This window comes from Zootoca vivipara, chromosome 10 (genome assembly GCF_963506605.1).
Source record: "Zootoca vivipara chromosome 10, rZooViv1.1, whole genome shotgun sequence".
In the NCBI taxonomy this organism is placed as follows: domain Eukaryota; kingdom Metazoa; phylum Chordata; class Lepidosauria; order Squamata; family Lacertidae; genus Zootoca; species Zootoca vivipara.
Window position 1 is genome coordinate 50,526,991 of NC_083285.1, and position 18,597 is coordinate 50,545,587.

Here is an 18,597-nt window from a genome sequence, read left to right on the forward strand (position 1 = left end):
ATTTTAATGCGAGCCTGCCTGATACGCACTTTAGAAACAGCACACGAATCGAAATGTAGCTCTCCGTTGAAATTTATGCTTTTCCAGATTTTGCCACGCAGTTCGCCAGCCAGTAAAAGAATTGTGCGAAAAGGTGTGTGTGTGTTAGGAGAAAGTGTGCGTCAGTGAAAATAGCAAAATCATTTGATTTGGGGGAAATTGCTTGCGAAAAAATTATATATTAGGCAAAATGGCATATACTGTGTGGGAGAGATGTGCCCCAAAACTCTTGCGAAATTTTGTCAGGACTTAAAAAAAGAAACCCACAAATTGATGTGTGGAAATGAGGTGACCCAAACTTCAGATGGGGAGTGTGTGTGTGTGAAACTAAATGAAAATTAGATTGACAGATTTGTTCATGCCTATTCATGCTTAAAACGCCTGGCCATGCTGTACCATTGAAATAATACTGTTTTGAGGAGGAAGGAACTTCGAGCATAATAATGTGTTACAGAGGACGTGGAGCTGCCACCAAAAACTATGCCACCCTGTGTGACCCAAGCCTTTGTTGTTTGGGATGGAAAGGACCTTTGCTGTAGGTTCTGCATGGAATGAACATACAGAGAGAAGCCTGTTTCCCAGGGTTCCATTAGACTAGGAAAGGGAAGCCTTTGCAGACAAGGGCGTGTTTGACTTCCTAGTTCCATTAAGTGCTGGGCAGGCAGCAACTGTCTGAGAGGGACATAAATGCTGCCCCTTGTCCCACTAAGGCAAAGGTTTACATACCCTCCAACATCTCTCCGATGAAAATAAGGACGTCCTATTCTTATTCTTATACTCCACCCATCTGACTGGGTTGCCCCAACCATTCTGGGCAGCTTCCAACATATATAAAAACGTAATAAAACCTTAAACATTTTTTAAAAAAGCTTTCTTATGCAGGCCTGCCTTTAGATGTCTTCTAAAAGGTGGTATAGTTACTTGGCTAAGGGGTTGGATAACTGCATACCCTCCAACATTTCTTCAGTGAAAATAGGGACATCCTAAGGAAAAACGGGACATTCCGATATCAAATCATAAACTGAGATGGCTTCTGTAAATCTGGGACTGTCCCTGGAAGATAGGGACACTTGGAGGGTCTGGGTTTAGGCCACATTCACATGATACCACTTTAATCAGTCTTAACTTTCCCCGACGTATTCTGGGAGCACAAGAGCTTGTTAAGCGTGCTGAGAGTTGTTAGGAGACCCCTATTCCTCTCACAGGAGCGGTTTAACAATCAGAATCTCTTCCCAGGGAACTGTGGGAGTTGTAGCTCTGGGAGGAAAATAGGGATCTCCTAACAGCTCTTGGGACCCTTAACAAACTGCAGCTCCCAGAATACTTTGGAGGAAGCTATGATGGTTTAACATGCTATCATGGTGCTTTAAAGGAATGGTGTGAATGTGGCCTAACCCTGACCCTGAGTGCACCAAGGTTTATGCTTACTGTTGGGCCACTAGCATTCCAAGCACGGCCAAGTGAGTCAGTCACTCTTTTTTTCACCAAAGTCACCACGGAAGAATTGCTGTGATTACTAAGCAGCTTGATGGTGGCCCCTGTTGGCTTATCATTATTATCATAATAATAATTTTATCTATACCCTGCCCATCTGGCTGGGCTTCCACAGCCACTCTGGGCAACTTACAGCACATTAAAAATGGTAAAACATTAGACATTAAAAATTTCCTGATACAGGGCTGCCTTCAGATGACTTCTAAAAGTCAGATAGTTGTTTATTTCCTTGACATCTGATGGGATGGCGTTCCACAGGGCGGACGCCACCACCGAGAAGGCCCTCTGCCTGGTTCCCTGTAACCTCACTTCTCGCAGTGAGCGAACCGCCAGAAGGCCTTGTTTTCAGAACATGACAAACCCAGTTGTACAATGGTGGTCACTGGCTTGTTTGTTTTGACTCGTTCCCCCCCAGGTTCCGTGCCACGGTGTACCCTTGCCCCGAGTCGGCTGGAGAACGCCGGGAGATGGCTGCTGGTGTGAACACAAGGATTGAGGATCTAAACACAGTAGGTCGCTTTGGGCCTCATTCTGTGACTTAATGGTAGGCCAGGCCAGGCTAGGGCTCTTCATGTATGTATGTCCTTTGTTCTCAGGTGATCACCCAAACTGAGTCCCATCGGCAGGGGTTGCTGACGGAGGCGTCAGTCAACCTGTGGAGCTGGGGGATCAAGGCGAAGAAAATGAAGGCCATCTACCACGTCCTGAATTTGTGCAACATCGACGTCACCCAGCAGTGCGTCATTGCTGAGATCTGGTTCCCTGTGGTGGACACAGGCGGTGTAAAACGGGCACTGCATCAGGGAATGGTAAGGTGCTGGGCCTGAAATTCTTTAGCTGATTTCCAGAGAGTACTCACTAGCACGCTCTAGGTGAATGGCTGAGGGATACAGCAAAAGATCACTTTTCCGGCAAAGGATCTTATGTTTCATGCCTAGAATCTCCAGGTAGGACTGATGAAGAGATGCTGGAGAGATGCTGTCTGCTAGCACAGGCAAAGCGAGGTGGACCATAGTCAATATAAGGCAGGTTCCTTTGCATCTAATTAAGTCGTCTACAATAACCACTTGGAAATTTTCAAGGGTGTTTTTGGACCACTGAATGATGAGTAGACCAGGGCGATATCTGGTTTTCAGCATCATGATATATCGCCAGCTAAGCATCACGATAAACCGATATATATCACGATGTCTGAAATAAAGATGGAGCTATGTAGAGGCATTGGCTGGCTTCACGGTTTTCCCCACATTGTGATTTCTGCATAGTGCACACACACACACACACACACCATGATTCACGCTAGATAGCCAGGTCAAAAATTATGAACCTGATATGGCAATATGGGTTTCAAATCGGTTTTGGGTGATATATCACACAGCCTTAAGGTGGCATAGGACCTAGCCACTGTGGCAAGCAAATTCATTAATAGCCCTCCATGAATTTGCTGGGTCCTCTTTTAAAGCCTCCTGCGCATGAAATAGCACATGGATAGACCTGAGCTGAAGATTAACGTTTTTTTTCGGGAAGGTGGCATCCATATGTACCACAGGCAGGGCAGGTCCACCCAGTGTGTTACAAGGGGGATGCAATCTCACTTCCCAACCACATGCAGCCTCTAAGGCAGTCTTCATCAAGCAGATGTTTCAGACTACACAGGTATGCTGGCTGTTTTGGATGGAATTGGTAGTCCCAAATATCTGGAGGGCACCAGGCTGGCGAAGAGTGCCCTGAGCTCATCTGAACCGGTCCATGATTGCTGTATATTTTGCAGGTAGTATTCCATGGCACAAGACTCTTTATATGAAGTGGGAAAGAGGGGGCAGGGTTGTTTGAGAAGCAGAAAACAGCTGTTGTCAGCTTCACAATAGCTAATTTTGGAAACATCGGAAAACAAATGTCCCTGATGCTGGGGAAATGAAGCTCAAAATGGAATAATCTGCAGTATTTGCTGACAGTAGCCATTTCCGTTTTCTGGTTTGTGTGTGTTTTATTTATTTCTTGCTCAAACCATTTTTATGCTGTCTGACCTTCACTCTGCTGCATAAGCTTCTATTTTTTAACATATAAACTAGTCTTTGGGCCCGGTTGATGGATGTAGAGATCTTGAGGTGTGATTTGAGATCACTGGGGTTAAAGCTGGGCACAATGTCCTAAAGGATTCTGTCTTCATTTGTACATTTAAATATTTTGCATTTTATTTTGTTGTTGTGTCTAGCTATATTACCCACTTTATACCTTCTGGATAAAATGAGTTTGGGACTCTGGAGAAATACTTAACTCTTCTGTAATCCTAGGTCACATTAACGCTACAGATCAGCCCTAGGGGGTTTCCTGTGCAAAGAACCCTGGAATGTGAAGTTTAGCCAAAGCACTTGTGATGTGTGTCACAAACACATTGACATTCTGCTAAAGGGTTCGATTCCCTTGGCAGCTATAAAAAACGCTTTGAAAATACTGGGGGTGGGGGAGACGTTTTAAAGCTCACAATGGAAAATTCTTGTTTCAGCTCTACAGCGCCATCTGGTGTCATAGTGTTAGAATGCATTTATAATGTTTTATTTTTACTAATGTAGCTGAGTCCTGGCTTAGCTTTGCTGTATATATTTTATGTCGTAGATATTTATCCATTTTTTGTTGCAGGTGTTTATACATTTGTTTCATAAAATTTATACTGGGCTTGATTGTTTAAAAACAACAACCCACCACCACAACCCATCAAAGTAAACAAGAAAACAGTAAAATTATCCATAAAAAGATCTATCAACATTAATTTAAAACATTCAAAAAATTAAAATCAACAATAAACTGAAAACAGATTAAAACACACATCAACTTTTCTAAATATCTGGGTAGGCTTGTCTAAACGAAAATATTTTTAGCAGGTACCTAAAAGAGTTCAGTGAAGGTATTTTCCTGATATCAATAGGCAGGGAGTTCCAAAGTCTAGGTGCTCCCACACTAAAAAACAACAATACCCGAGTTCTTACAAATGCAGGACAGATATTACGTTGCATGTCTAGCAGTGCCAGTCCTGCAGATTGAAGTGGTCGAGTGGGCATAGATGGGGTAGCGAAATCTCACAGGTAGGACCCTAATCGCCATCAATCTGATTGCAGGAACGTAGCGGCTCTTCAATCAACCCAATCCTGACTGCGATACAGACCAAGATGTCTCCTCCTACCTTTAACAGGGCCAATAAGTTCACTTTGGGTTTTCAGACTATTGTAGATGCCTATGGTGTGGGTAATTACAGGGAACTTAATCCAGGTAAACAGAACCTGTTCTATATTTTGCTGTAGATTTAAAAGATTTAAAATGAAATGCAAGGTGCTTTTATTCCTCTGTCAATTCCTATTACTTCAACTTAAACCAGGGCTGCTTGCCTGAAATGCAGCGACATTTGGATTTCTGTAGATTGAATGTTCAGAAGGAGGGGGGGGGAGCAACATGGGTATGTTCTGTTTATTGCAAGCCATTATTGTAAGGGGGTGAACAAAAAGTGCTGTCAGCAAGGCAAATGTTTCTTTACAGGACATTCAGTGCAATCACCAGTGCCAGGTTTTCAGAGCAGACTCACACCAATCATCAATTTTATAATGAATTTTTGGTAATGAAAATGCCCACCCTCCTGCTTGCCCAAAAAGAGGCTTCACTGTGATGTATAACAGTGCCACCTGGTGATTCCAATTAGTTCTCACGGGCTAATTTACTTAATTTGCTGGAACCATTACTCAAATTATGGGCTCTAATGAAACCCACAAGCTATGCTGCCTCTCCAATTTTAGGCAAATCCTGCACCCACCTGTAACCTTTGAGACTGTTTTTTTTTAAAAAAAGGTGTCAGGCCACTCTATAATTCAAGCGCCAAATACATTTGGCTTTTTCTCGCTGGCATATGGCGAGATTGGCATTACCTCCCGGGAGCCTGGGAAATGGATTTCCCAGTGCCACCAAATGGGGGCTCCCCCATGCTGGGAAATGGGCGTTCCTGGTGCTCCTTGGCTCAACAACTCCCTTCCTTTCAAGGAATGCCCTTAACGCCTTTCTCTGTCCCACAGCCCCCTACATTATAATCACCTTCCCTTTCCTGTTTGCGGTGATGTTTGGCGATTGTGGCCACGGGACTGTCATGTTGGCCTTTGCTCTCTGGATGGTCACCAATGAGAAGGCCCTCCTAGCCCAGAAAAGTGACAATGAGGTGAGTGGCCGCGGGCAGAACTGTATGCTGAAGGCAGCCTTCAAAGATTTCGCTCCAGGGACAATTTATTTCCACAGCAGTAATTCGAAGCAGGGATTGGGAAAGGAGGGTGATAAGTTCTTCCATACTGTAGGGATAGGGAACCATTTTCAGCCCCCAGGGCCACATGCCCTTCTTACGGGGGCCAGGAGTGGGCGGAGCAACAAATGCAAATTTTACACAGCAGGTCAGTTTCTACACACAAGGACACTCTTCTCTCCTCCCTCCAGGCAAGCAAGAAGATGACGAGAGTTCAAGGACACTTTCCAACCAGGCCAGAACACATGGGGGGTGGAGCTGGGTTGGCAATGTTCAGAGGGCCAGAAAGTGAGCCCTAGAGGGCCACATTTAGTCTGAGGCTTGCTGGCCCTTGTATGCTGGCTCCTGATATTCTCTTTGCTCTGGCAATCACCCTGTGCAGATCTGGAACACCTTTTTCAGTGGCCGCTACCTGATCCTCCTCATGAGCATCTTCTCCATCTACACCGGCTTCATCTACAACGATTGCTTCTCCAAGTCATTGAATATATTTGGGTCTTCCTGGTCTGTCCGCCCCATGTACATCGGCGGGAACTGGACGTAAGTGGCGAGCTGGGTCCTTGTGAGCCAACCTAGATGCTACCCTAAATGTGTGACGGCCGCAGAAAACGGCAACCGCATATACAGTCGTTGTGTCTCCCCCGCCCTTCCACAATGTCTTCTGGAACATTCCTCGGGTCGCAACCGTCCTCATTTCCCTGCCCCACACCAGCAGTGTCTAGGGGTGCAGAGCAGGAGCAGGAAAATAGTGAGGGGCAAACTCCCTGTGCCTTAATTCAGAATGGGTTTGGCTAATGCAAAGTGGTTAGCAATGGTTTGGGGTTTGGGTTTGGTGTTACTGTTTCTTCAAGCATCAAGCAATAGGGAAAGCCCATCTCACTGCTGTAGGCAACCTAAGCAAATCATGTTTCTCTCTTCATTTGCAGGGACGAAATTGTGCATAATTCAGAGACCCTCCAGCTGGATCCGGCAGTGGCAGGAGTTTTCTCTGGAAACCCCTATCCTTTTGGAATTGATCCGGTAATCGGAACTCCTCCTGCCATTCATCTGGCAGTGGGTCATGGCGGAGGGAAGAGGGGTGATCTGTTGGTTGGGCCAATCTAAGATTTCCGGGGAAATAACAGAAGGTAGCAAGTAACAGATTGGGGTAGCCAGTTTGGGCTTCTGTGTCTTTTTAACAGCTGGAAGATAAGCAGAAATTCAGCATGTGAAGGGTCTAGCCCAGGCATGTCAAACATGCGGCCCTCCAGATGTTTTGGACTACAATTCCCATCTTCCCCAACCACTGGTCCTGCTAGCTAGGGATCATGGGAGTTGTAGGCCAAAACATCTGGAGGGCCGCATGTTTGACATGCCTGGTCTAGCCCCAGGCACAGGCAAACTTGGCCCTCCAGATGTTTTGGGACTACAACTCCCATCATCCCTAGCTAACAGGACCAGTGGTCAGGGATGATGGGAGTTGTAGTTCCAAAACATTTGGAGGGCCGAGTTTGCCTATGCCTGGGCTAGCCTTTGCTGCACTGCTGTGCTGGGAAAAAGCTTTTGCTCATTGAATTTCTACCTGCCACTCAGCTGATCAAAGCATAGCACTGCGTCCATGTCTTGCCAGGTCAGCTTCTCTTGGAAGCAATTTAGCGAGCTGCATTTACTGAGCCTTTCCCCAACCTGCCATGGTTGGATTGCAGCTCCCATCAGAGTTCGCAAAACACACCATGTGGTTGTAATGTTATGTTTAATGACTAGGAAATTGTTTGTATAGGAATACATGAAATATTTTACTGCAGGGCAACTCAGTAATGTACACTTCCCTCGCATCCAATTACCTGGGAGGAGCCCCATTCGATGCCATGAGACTTAACTCCTGAGTGGGCATGTGCATTTATTTATTAATGAACTTTCTTCCCTGCCCCTCCCCATAAGGCCTTGATTACAACCACAAAACCATTTGGTTGCAACAACGTCAACGTACAGTTATAAAAGGAAGTGGGGAAAGCAAAACCCTTCCAACCAGAACAGAAATAGTACAGCTTGAACAAAAGACCTTAATTGCTGAATGCCAGCGGTGAAGTGGTATGTCTTGGGCATGCAAGCAGAAAAAAGTTAGACCCACACCTCTGTGTGGAATGACTTCTGCAATTCAGGGGCTGCCACAGAGAAAACACTCTCCTGGGCTGCCAATCCTCACGATTCCAAGAATTAGCTTTTAGGGGGGGGGGGGAACAATGGCACTGTAAATCAGAAATGTCAATTTGAGCATGCCCAAATTGCTGCGGCATTTATATTTGTTAAAATGCTTGCTCCTTAGGAATAGTCACCCGGAGGGAGGGAAGCACGTCTTAATCTCAGCTTTGAAGTTGCCCAGATTGACTAATATTGTGCCCATTCTGCATTAACTGATGCTGGTTAACATTTTAGAAACGGAACAACAGAACACTTTCTTCCCCACATCATTGCTGCCTCCCATCAAAAGAACTCCGCCTCAGGAGAGAACTTCCCAATGAACGTCTTAAGGGTGTCAGCCAAGTATCTGGTCACTAGATGGCAGCCTTGGTTGCAAGTAAACCCTCCACCTTGGAGACCCTTCTAGTGACAGTCATACAGTCACAGACTTTGGGTGGCGCTGCATAGGGCTCGTCCTGTTTCAGTCCGTCAGTCATACTTGCCTATTTCAGCCAGACTGGTCCATAGGTTTACCAAGACGCAAACAGTACAATTGAAAACAGTGGAGAACATACACGAGGACTATGGATTCAACACCTCCCCTCTCACATGCTCAATGAATGCTAAGATGACACCCCCAGTGACTGATTGTGTTCAGCATTAGTGGGAAGGGGACCCTTTGAAGGGAATGTGTGGAGCTAGAGGCGGGCCCTTCCGGTGGCAGTGATCCTGTCATTCACCAGAATTGGGGGGCGGGAGGGAGGTGAGGTTGAAGGGCAGAGATGGGAGGACCTGTCACTTTCTCTTCTCCCCATTTCTTGCCTTTCTGGTCTTAAATTCAGTTCTCCACGTTTCTGAGGCAATTTTGCGTTGTTGGTTTTTTTTAAAAAAAAGATCTTCACGAAAATCAGTTGCCGTTTTGGTACGAATTTCTCCCCAAAGACACATTTTTGTATGCAGTTTCAACTCACCTTTTTACAAAGCAATTTCCCCTAACATAAAGCATTATTAATGCAATTTTGACTACTACATTCATTTTAATACGCACTTTCCTTTAATATGTGTGTTCTTGCAAATATTGGAGAACCCCGTCACAAAATTCAGATAAGCACAAATTTCAAAACATATCTGTGTTTTGGTTTGCAAATTGTTTTGGATTCAACCGATTTACTTTTAAATGCAAATCAAATTGAATTTCTCCCTCATCCCTAGTTTGGGGCTGCGACCCTTCACGGGCATGTACATCTGCAGGGTGCTTCTGCCCCCAAACCCAGCTCTCCATTGACCTTGCTGCCTCCTCTTCTGGAGAGCAGCAGTATTGCTGCCAGGACAGCACTGCTACAACACCCACCCCATGCTGCTCCCATCTCAGTGTCCAGGATGCAGGGGGTGGCATGGATTGGATGAATGGCACTTCTTTTTAGAGGGGTAACGCCTTCTGTGTTTATAATCTCGTGGCCTGACAGGCCCTCACTTACAACTTCCATTATGTTCACATGTCTTCTTTCCTGTTTCTCCAAGATCTGGAACATTGCAAGCAACAAGTTGACCTTTTTAAACTCCTACAAAATGAAGATGTCTGTTGTCATGGGAATCACACACATGGTCTTTGGGGTAGTACTCAGTCTCTTCAACTACATGTAAGTTTAAATGTCCCATGCTTAATTCATATGTTGCTTGTTGTAGCATACAACTGTGATTCATTTGTAGGTTTCCTGAACTGGAATCCTTTTTTGCTGTTCTGCCTTGGAGATCTTGCTGTTTCCCAGGCCCAGCTGCCTTGGTTCTTCATTTGTGATCTCTTTGCTCTCCCTATTTTCATATGACCATATCTTCAGTGTCCATATCTCTCATGTAGGAGAATGTTAGGCTTCACTCCTCAGTGTTCCTGAGAGACTGAATTATTTAATTAAACTCTGCCAAGAGAGGGTTCCTTCATTACCACTCCAGGCTTATCAATATTTTAAGAATGCAGGAAGTAAAGCTACCTTCTTAGTGATTTGGTCAAGGCTTCAGATTGAAATCATAACTTGCAGTTTCTGGAGTTTAAAGGCTTTATTCATGCAGGAACTATTTGCAAGATGGGTGGAGATAGGAGAGGAATAGCAGACATCTTTTCTGGAGGAATAGCAAACAAGATGACTCAGCTTTTAGGGGTGGAGTTAACTTAAACAGAGGGAGTATGAGAAAATTCTGGCTAGATTGCTACATAAGCAGTGTCCTCTGGTTGTTTAAAACAACACATGCATTAATTAGAAGCTTAGAAGAAGTTAGCATACTGCTTTCCTCCAACCGATTCTTCTTCTTATAAAAATATTGCCAATCTCCATGTTGTTGGTAGGTGAAAGCCATCCTACTACCAATTATCATCTCATTGACTTGATCCAGCATGTTTTGGGTCAGCTGAATCTTATCCTGAACTTTAGCACTTCCAAGGATTGCTAGGAAGGATCACTCTGGACTTTCTAGAGCAGGCACCCCAAACTTCGGTCCTCCAGATGTTTTGGACTACAATTCCCGTCTTCCCCAACCACTGGTCCTGTTAGCTAGGGATCATGGGGGTTGTAGGCCAAAACATCTGGAGGGCCGCAGTTTGGGGGGTGCCTGTTCTAGAGCATCCTTTTTCAACCTTGGGTCCCCTCATCATTCACCATTGGCCATGCTAGCTAGGAATGATGGGAGTTGTAGTTAAACATTTGGGGACCCAAGGTTGAGAAAGACTGCTCTAGAGCTTTAGCAAAATAATCAAGTTCTTTCTTTATCAGGAAACCAGCAGCTTTGAGGTGGATTGAACCCAACCATGGAACTGTGAGCTCTGTGTGCAGTTCCGAAAGCACCAATGATAAAATCATCTCCTAGTTTAGAAAGCAATGCTCTGAAATCATCTACCTTTGCTGAATCAGCCTTGATCTTGTTCCCTGAAGTATCTTCCCCTTCCCCTTCTGCATGGAATCAGAGGTTTCCCAGAAGAGTGACTGAGCTAGTTTCAGGATAAGAACCAACTGCTTTAACCTCTGAACCCACACAGTCTTCCAGGAACAAGGCGTCCCGATCAAAGTTCTGCGGCTGCAGGTTGCAAGGGGAATTTCTTAGGCATAGTAACTCCACCAAGTCACCCCAGGTGACTCATCAGTACCACAGACTTATCTCCGTGGTCCAAGCAATGCTTGATGGTTGGGACAGCTGCCTTAATTCTCTGGTGGTTGGTTAATTTGTTGTCCTTCATTGGGACATTGAAGTCCACCTGCATGACCATGTGCTTGCCCTTCACGTTCACATTGTCCAGGATGGGCTTAGTAGAGAGACTTTTTCTCAACAGAAGATGCTGGCTCAGTCTTGCTTGACCAAACGATTGCAGCCTCTTCCTCCTTCATTGGGTGCGGTGAAAAGAGCAATCCTTGTGTCACTTGCAAGATCTGTAAAATCTGGTACTTTGCAGAAGCAGGATGTTCCTGGCCACAAACGGTCTGATGTATGTATTACCACGGAAGCACCTAGGAAGCGATTTGCCTTATCTTGGCTTCCTGTTTTTACTGTTAGAAACGGTTGCACAAGACTTCATTTAAGCTGGCAAAAAGTGAGAGCAATGCATATATGAAAAAAACCCATTGATTATTGATGTATATAAAGCTAACAATCAAGAAAGCTGGATTGTAATTTTATTTCAATATCAAATCAGTATTATTTTGATCTGTTGTCCTAAAAGGCCCATAGGCCCATAGTCTACTCTGCCTATTTAGTAATCCGGCACTGTGTGGTGGCTTCACCTTACCAAAATAAACCAACTGGTGATTTAATATGTCCCAATTGCCCTCCTTCCTTCCACATCATCCTGTAAATCAGCTTTCTCCAACATGCCGCCTTCCAGATGTTGCAGGGCTACAACTCCCACCATCAGCTCCATCTAGAATAGGCAATGGCCAAGAGAGACGATGGGAGGAGTCTCAACAATGTCTGGAGGGCACCACACAGTGGGAAGCTGTTGCAAACTCTATTTGCTTCCACACTGATGTTTTTCTTCTTCTCTTGGCTTCTGTCTTCCCAGTTACTTCAGGCAAACCCTCAACATCATCCTGCAGTTCATCCCACAGATGATTTTCATCCTCTGCCTGTTTGGTTACCTGGTTTTCATGGTTATTTTCAAGTGGTGCCAATACGGTGTTGCTGACGCGCAAGATGCCCCTAGCATCCTCATCCATTTTATCAACATGTTTCTGTTCAGTTACAATGATGAGACAAATGCTCCACTGTATGTGCATCAGGTATGGTCTCCTTTCTCTTTTGCCAAGGGCACCAGGTTTGGAAGGATGGTTTACGGTTATTATTTGACTACTAGCTGGCCCGGCCACACGTTGCTGTGGCTCATCCCTGTGATTCCCCCCACCCTGTCCCGATCCATGACATATCCCGCCCCTCCTCCCCCCAACCCCCACCCAGGTGAGTCCCCACTTCCATTCGGCCTAGTCTGTAAAGGCGAGCTGTGGTGTTGTGGAGAGGGAAGGTGTTCTAGCTGCAGTACCAGTGTAGCTGCCGATAGAGGGCAATGTTTTGTAACCTGGTTCTTTTCCCAGCATGCTCGACAGGGTCTCCTGGCTGACTTTTTAGGTCCTAAAAACGGGGTTTTAGCTTGCGCAGGTGTGACATTTGTATACCCCGCGTAGCTAGGAACACTCGCATAGTGGCATGTGACGTTGTGTCCAAATTTCATCGCTATCGCTCAAGTGGTTTCGGTGAAAAGTGCAAACCAACGGACATGGCCAGTTTACATATATATATATATATAGAGAGAGAGAGAGAGAGAGAGAGAGAGAGAGAGATTTGTTGTGGACTAAGGAGGATTCAGAGTCTAATGTAGCTTAAGGCTGCCATACACCTGGATTTTCCCGGACATTACTGAGATGTAATTGGCGGAATTGACATCCGGGGGTGTTTCCGAAAGGCAGTGCTTTGTCCTGGATCTTAGGCAAGTCAATTGAAAAAATTGTGGGGTTTTTTTTGGTGTTTTTGTAAAAAAAAAAAAAGCTGCTGGTTTTTATTTTTTGAAATATGGCAACCCTAATGTAGCTGTGTGTGTTGGAAACAAATAGGTTTTCATGTTGTAGAGCCCTGGATCTGCCAGTACTGGAAAAAGGGTTCCTGCCTTATAAAAAAAACCTACCGTAGATGTTGAGGGGGGGAAAAAAGAGAGAGAGAGCAGACAAGCAGAGACTTCATGTGAAACAGATAAACTTCATTTTATTCGGAAAGCTTACTCTCAGAATAATGAAAATGAGAACAAAAAAACCCAGCCTGTTTCACAACAGACTTATATGTGCCCTGTAAATGGCACAGAATTACTCAGTTCCAGGTTACAAATTAAAAGTACATGCATTAGTTTGCAAGTAACAGATTGGCAAATGCTCTTGATTTATGAGCACGCTCTTGAGGAAGGATAATACAGCAGCATTCGGGGCAAACAATCTTAAATCAAAAGCACAGTTTGAAAGTTGCGAAACATTTCCCCAAAGAGTCCTAATTAATCATGTTGGTAAGGCAGCTTCAGCATTCAATGGTTTCCCAGGATATGTTTCTGTTTTTCAAATAGCAATTTCACTGATCTTCAGCCAGAACGGTTGAATTTTTTCAGAACGCATAGGGCCATTTCTTTTAACAAAACCACATTGCCAAATTATAGCTCCTTCCCTCAAGGTAAAATAAATTTACTTGCATGGGTCTCATCTGCACCATACATTTAAAGCAGTATCATACCACTTTAAACAATCATGGTTCACACACCCAAAGAATCCTGGGAACTGTAGTGTGTTAGGAGACCCCTGTTTCCTTCCAGACCTACAATTCCCAGAGTCCCCTGGCAAGAGGGGTCGAGTGTTAAACCACTCAGAATTGGAGCTGTGAGTGAGCCAGTGTGTTATTTTTTAATATCACAATAGAATTGCATTTTTGAAAAAAGATAATTGACACCAAATTTTCATTTAAGCAGGTGTGGGTGGGTGGGTGGTGTGTATTGCTTATCTATCTTATTTCCTTCCTTCCTTGTAGCAAGAAGTACAAACCTTCCTGGTAATTTTTGCCCTGATTTCTGTTCCTTGGATGCTTTTGATTAAGCCTTTCATCCTTCGAGCCAATCACCAGAGAGCTCAGCGTATGGTAAGAATACAGATCTCTTGAGACACTTGGCCTCCTTGCTAGAGGTAAAGGCAATCTTGTGTTGAGTGAGATGAGCTGAAGATTAGTAGCAAAGATCTGCAGATCTTTACAAAACCAGGTTCTGAAAGCACTGAATTGTAGAGCTGGAAGAAACCTTGTAATTCAACTAATCCAACCCCTTTCCAAGGGAGGGAATCTGCTGCTACAGCATCTGTGATAGGTGATCAACCAAACTAATTGGAATTGGTAAGAGGATATATCAATTATACTAATCTAGACACCCAACCTGTGTGGGTTAACAACGAAGGAAAAACGGCTGGTGCCTGTTTCTAAAACACAGGGGTTTGCAATCCCTCCAGCAGGAGAAAGCCCCATTAGCAGAGTTAAAACTCACAGGTTTATGCAGCAGCGTAGCATCAGTAATATATAGGATACCCATTGAAGTGGTCTTGGCTAAAAGATGGTGGCTTGACCAATAGCTGTGCAATAAACTTAGTTTTTGAACAGAAGGCGAGTCCTCTTCTCTAGCTTTCTGTCTGCTGGGTCGCAGTCTGCTCTTGCTCATATGGAAAGCAGCTTTCTGAGAATCCAGTCCATTTGAAAACTATTATAATGCAACCCAAACATTAAACCCCGGGAAGAGACTTGCTAAACAAGTGCCTCGTTTCCCACCCCCACCCCACACAATACATGCAATATTAATTTCTTAGATGGGTGGTGATTTAATTCAAAGATTATTTTCACTGCCCTGTAATTCATTGTTTCGCCATCTGAAGTACATTTAGACATTCCCCATAGCAACTGACTACTAATGAGCCCATTTGTCAGCCAAAGCCTTATTCAATAATAAGAACCTTTTTTGTAGCTTGTTAAGATGTGAAATTGATGTCTGGTAAAAAAAAAAAGACAGTGAGGCGATGGGAAGATAGATTGCCTGATGCATGTATATAGAAATAGGTTGATTACTATGCAATCAAAGGATATAGTCTCTGAGGCTGGGGAGCCTCAGACTCGGGGGGCCAAATGAGAACCTCCTGGTCGCTCTATCCAGCTCTCAGGCTTCTCCTCAGGACAAGCCCTTCCCCAGACCTAGCTTGAGTGCTTCTGCCTGCCTGGCATGTGTCCATGTGTGTGTGTAGAAGGCTCTTGACTTTTGAGGGGCTGTTATGTAGCCAACTGTACAGTGGTACCTCGGTTTAAGTACACAATTGGTTCCGGAAGTCTGTACTTAACCTGAAGCGTACTTAACCTGAAGCGAACTTTCCCATCAAAAGTAATGGAAAGTGGATTAATCCGTTCCAGACAGGTCCATGGAGTACTTAAACTGAAAGTACTCAAACCGAAGCGTATTTAAACCGAGGTATGACTGTACTGGGGTAAGAATTGCATCCATTGCCTGGCCCACCCCTGGCAAGCAGGTCCTGGAAGCTTGAGCACAAGAATTGGGGGACCTTGGGCTTTAGACTATTGTTTTTAAAAACTATTTCTGCAATAATACGTCGTACTTTCTGCTGGATCTGCTTTTTTGGAGACCCACATGCACTTACGTGCGCTGACAAAAGCCCTTCTCTGTTTTGCTTCTCCTAAGCTGGCTTCACCTGAGCTGTCGGAGAGCCCCACTGGGGACATTGAGGTGGAGATCATTAAGTCTGACTATCCTAAGAAGCCAGTCCAAGACGACCACAATGATGGCGGCCACCATGGCGGGCATGAAGACCACGAGGAAGAGGTAGGGGCAACCAAAAGTAGGGGAGGAAGAGGTAGGGGCTGGAGAAACTCCCTTATGGGGGAAAAAATATGGTTTCTGCATTTTGAGGCTTTTTAGTTAGGAAGAAAGAGGTGCAGGAAATTATGTATGCTGTGGGGAAAGTGAATAGGGAGAGCTTTTCTTTTTTCTCCCTCCCTCATAGCACCGGAACCCGGGGTCCTCCATTGAAGCAGATTGTGCTGTTTTGCATATATTCAATAGTACAACCCAACGAACATTAAAAAGCCAACTATGCACTGATCAGTTACTAACATGAGGCTGCATTTGTTTTGTTTTTTGTTTATTAATGCCTGATTAATGAGAGCTTCAGGACAGACAAAAGGAGGCACCTCTTCACATGGCGTGTAGGCCACTTTCAGCCAAAGTGTTTGAAGACATGTGTGCAGAGGTGTTATGGCATCACTGTCAAGAGGCCGTTATCCTGTATATAGCTAGAGATATACAGGAGTACATTACCAGCTTTGTCTTCCACGTTGCTCAGGAATTCTAAGACACACACACATATCATTGCAGATTTCAAAGGGTCTGTCTTAATTCAACATGGTGCCCAGTTGTATTCAAATGTAGATGAAAAGTCAACAGCATTAGTGTGATTAAAGAATGAAGGCAGTATTGGTAGCAGGTGCTCTGTTTGAGAAAAAAATCCAAAATATTTAGGGGAGAACCAGTGATGTAGGTTTTTTATTATTATTTTAATTAAATTTTAGTAATATAGAAAAAGAAATGCACCCTACCCGGTGCAAAAACATACAAAAATAAGGCTACTATTTACATACACATACACAAAAATACTTCCCCCCTCCACAACATCTCAACTTCCTTATCTTATAGATTTGATACTATCATTGCGATTTTTAAATTTTTGATCTCATTATGACATTCCTAATTAATATTTTCTACTTTACTCCTTTAATCTAGGCATATCAACATATTCTTTCTTGAACAGTGTTTGTCCATGTATTCTTCGAAGCATTGCCATTCTGATCTGAGTTTTTGGTTTGTCTGTCTTCTTATGTACGCAGTTAGCTTTGCCATTTCTACAAATTGACTTAGTTTGTATAGCCAGTCTTCTTTTGTGGGTATTAGTTTGCTCTTCCATTTGCTGGAATATACTATCCTGGCGGCTGCTGTAGCATATAAGAAAATTCCTTTCTTTTTCTGTGGTATGTCTTTTCCCAATAAGCCGAATAAATATGCCTCTGGTTTCTTTTGTAAAGATGTTTTAAGATATTTTTTTTAGTTCTTCATGAATCATACCCCAGTAGGTCTTTGTTTTTTCACAGCTCCACCAGATAAGGGACAATGTTCCTTCCATTTTTCCACATTTCCAGCATAAATTAGACTTCTGTTTATAAATTTTGGCAAGCTTTGATGGTGTTAGGAACCACTTGAAAAACATTTTCTTGAAATTCTCTTTTATGGTGTAGCAAGCGGTGAACCTAATATCTATACACCAGAGCCTTTCCCACTGTTCCAAATATATTGTATGCTCAATGTCTTGAGCCCACTTTACCATCACCTCTTTAACTTCTTCTCAGGGCAGTCTTGAGCAGGTCGGCCGCCCTGGCACTGAGGGGCGGAGATCGCTCCGGTGCCCCCGCCCTCGCAGGGCGTAGTATGGTTTCCGCGCCCTGGCTCACCGTGCCACCGGGGGTCTACCTAGAGCCGGCCCTGCTTCTTCTTCTTATAGGTCCCATTCTAATAATAGATTGTAAACTTTTGATGGTGTTTTCTTGTTGCTTTTCAATAGTACATTATGCAATTTCGATTCTTCTGTGCCCAATCCTCGGTTATGTAGTTCTTTGGGTGCTCCTGGCCACAATGTAATGTCATTTCCCCCCTTTAAAATCTCTTTCAGTTCAACTTCGGAGACATCTTTGTTCACCAGGCTATTCACACCATTGAATATTGCCTGGGCTGCATTTCCAATACAGCTTCCTACCTCCGGCTCTGGGCGCTGAGCTTGGCTCATGCACGTGAGTTTTTCATTTGTGGTGCTCACTGTGTTTTATATGTCTGAATCGCAGAGTTGGAAGGGAGCCCGAGGATTATCTAATCCAGGCATCCCCAGACTTCGGCCCTCCAGATGTTTTGGCCTACAACTCCCATGATCCCTAGCTAACAGGACCAGTGGTTGGGGAAGATGGGAATTGTAGTCCAAAACATCTGGAGGGCCGAAGTCTGGGGATGCCTGATCTAATCCGACCTCTTGAAGTGCAGGAATATGCAGTTGTCCCATACAGGGATCAAACCTGTTTGGGCATGGGATGAGAGAATATTAATACTAGGCATCTCCGCAGAGTAGGTGCTGGGAACCTGGTAAATACCAGGCATTGCTGGACTCCAGTTCCCAGCAGCCCTTGCTGAAACTCAGTCCAACAACATTTGGAGAGCCACAGGTTCCTCATCCCTCCCAGAGATTATTTGAATGGCCAGCAGATAATTAGGAACTCAGGGACAGTGTACAAGGAAGGTCATACTGCATTCAAGTTTAACTCAGAGTAGAGCCATTGACATGAATGAATCTAACTTATCCATGCTCATTTATTTCAACATGTCTACTCTAAGCAAAGCTTAGTTGAATACCACACACAGTTAGGCACATTAAAGCTAAACGTGAGCCAAAAGATGGGGAGTGTTTTTTCAACGTTGTTGGCATTGCCAAGAAAACACCACCTCCCTTCTTGGGGCAGTTTGGTGGTGCTTGTATTGA

The 18,597-nt window shown here is 44.3% G+C and overlaps 1 protein-coding gene and 1 pseudogene across 3 annotated transcripts in view; one reads left to right on the forward strand and one right to left on the reverse strand.

The window, feature by feature from the left end:
- The window catches only part of ATP6V0A4 (ATPase H+ transporting V0 subunit a4), a 48,890-nt gene that overhangs the window by 14,146 nt on the left and 16,147 nt on the right, over positions 1–18,597 (forward strand). For all 3 annotated transcript variants that reach the window (XM_060279921.1, XM_060279922.1, XM_035127314.2), the window contains 11 exons: positions 1,949–2,042; positions 2,130–2,342; positions 4,650–4,800; positions 5,592–5,731; positions 6,192–6,349; positions 6,736–6,829; positions 9,491–9,609; positions 12,015–12,231; positions 14,009–14,116; positions 15,705–15,845; positions 17,743–17,860. In XM_060279921.1, the coding sequence (XP_060135904.1) occupies positions 1,949–2,042; positions 2,130–2,342; positions 4,650–4,800; positions 5,592–5,731; positions 6,192–6,349; positions 6,736–6,829; positions 9,491–9,609; positions 12,015–12,231; positions 14,009–14,116; positions 15,705–15,845; positions 17,743–17,860 (1,553 nt within the window). The remainder of the gene's footprint in view (positions 1–1,948; positions 2,043–2,129; positions 2,343–4,649; positions 4,801–5,591; positions 5,732–6,191; positions 6,350–6,735; positions 6,830–9,490; positions 9,610–12,014; positions 12,232–14,008; positions 14,117–15,704; positions 15,846–17,742; positions 17,861–18,597) is intronic.
- Positions 10,516–11,334, reverse strand: LOC132592770 (phosphoglycerate kinase-like; annotated as a pseudogene).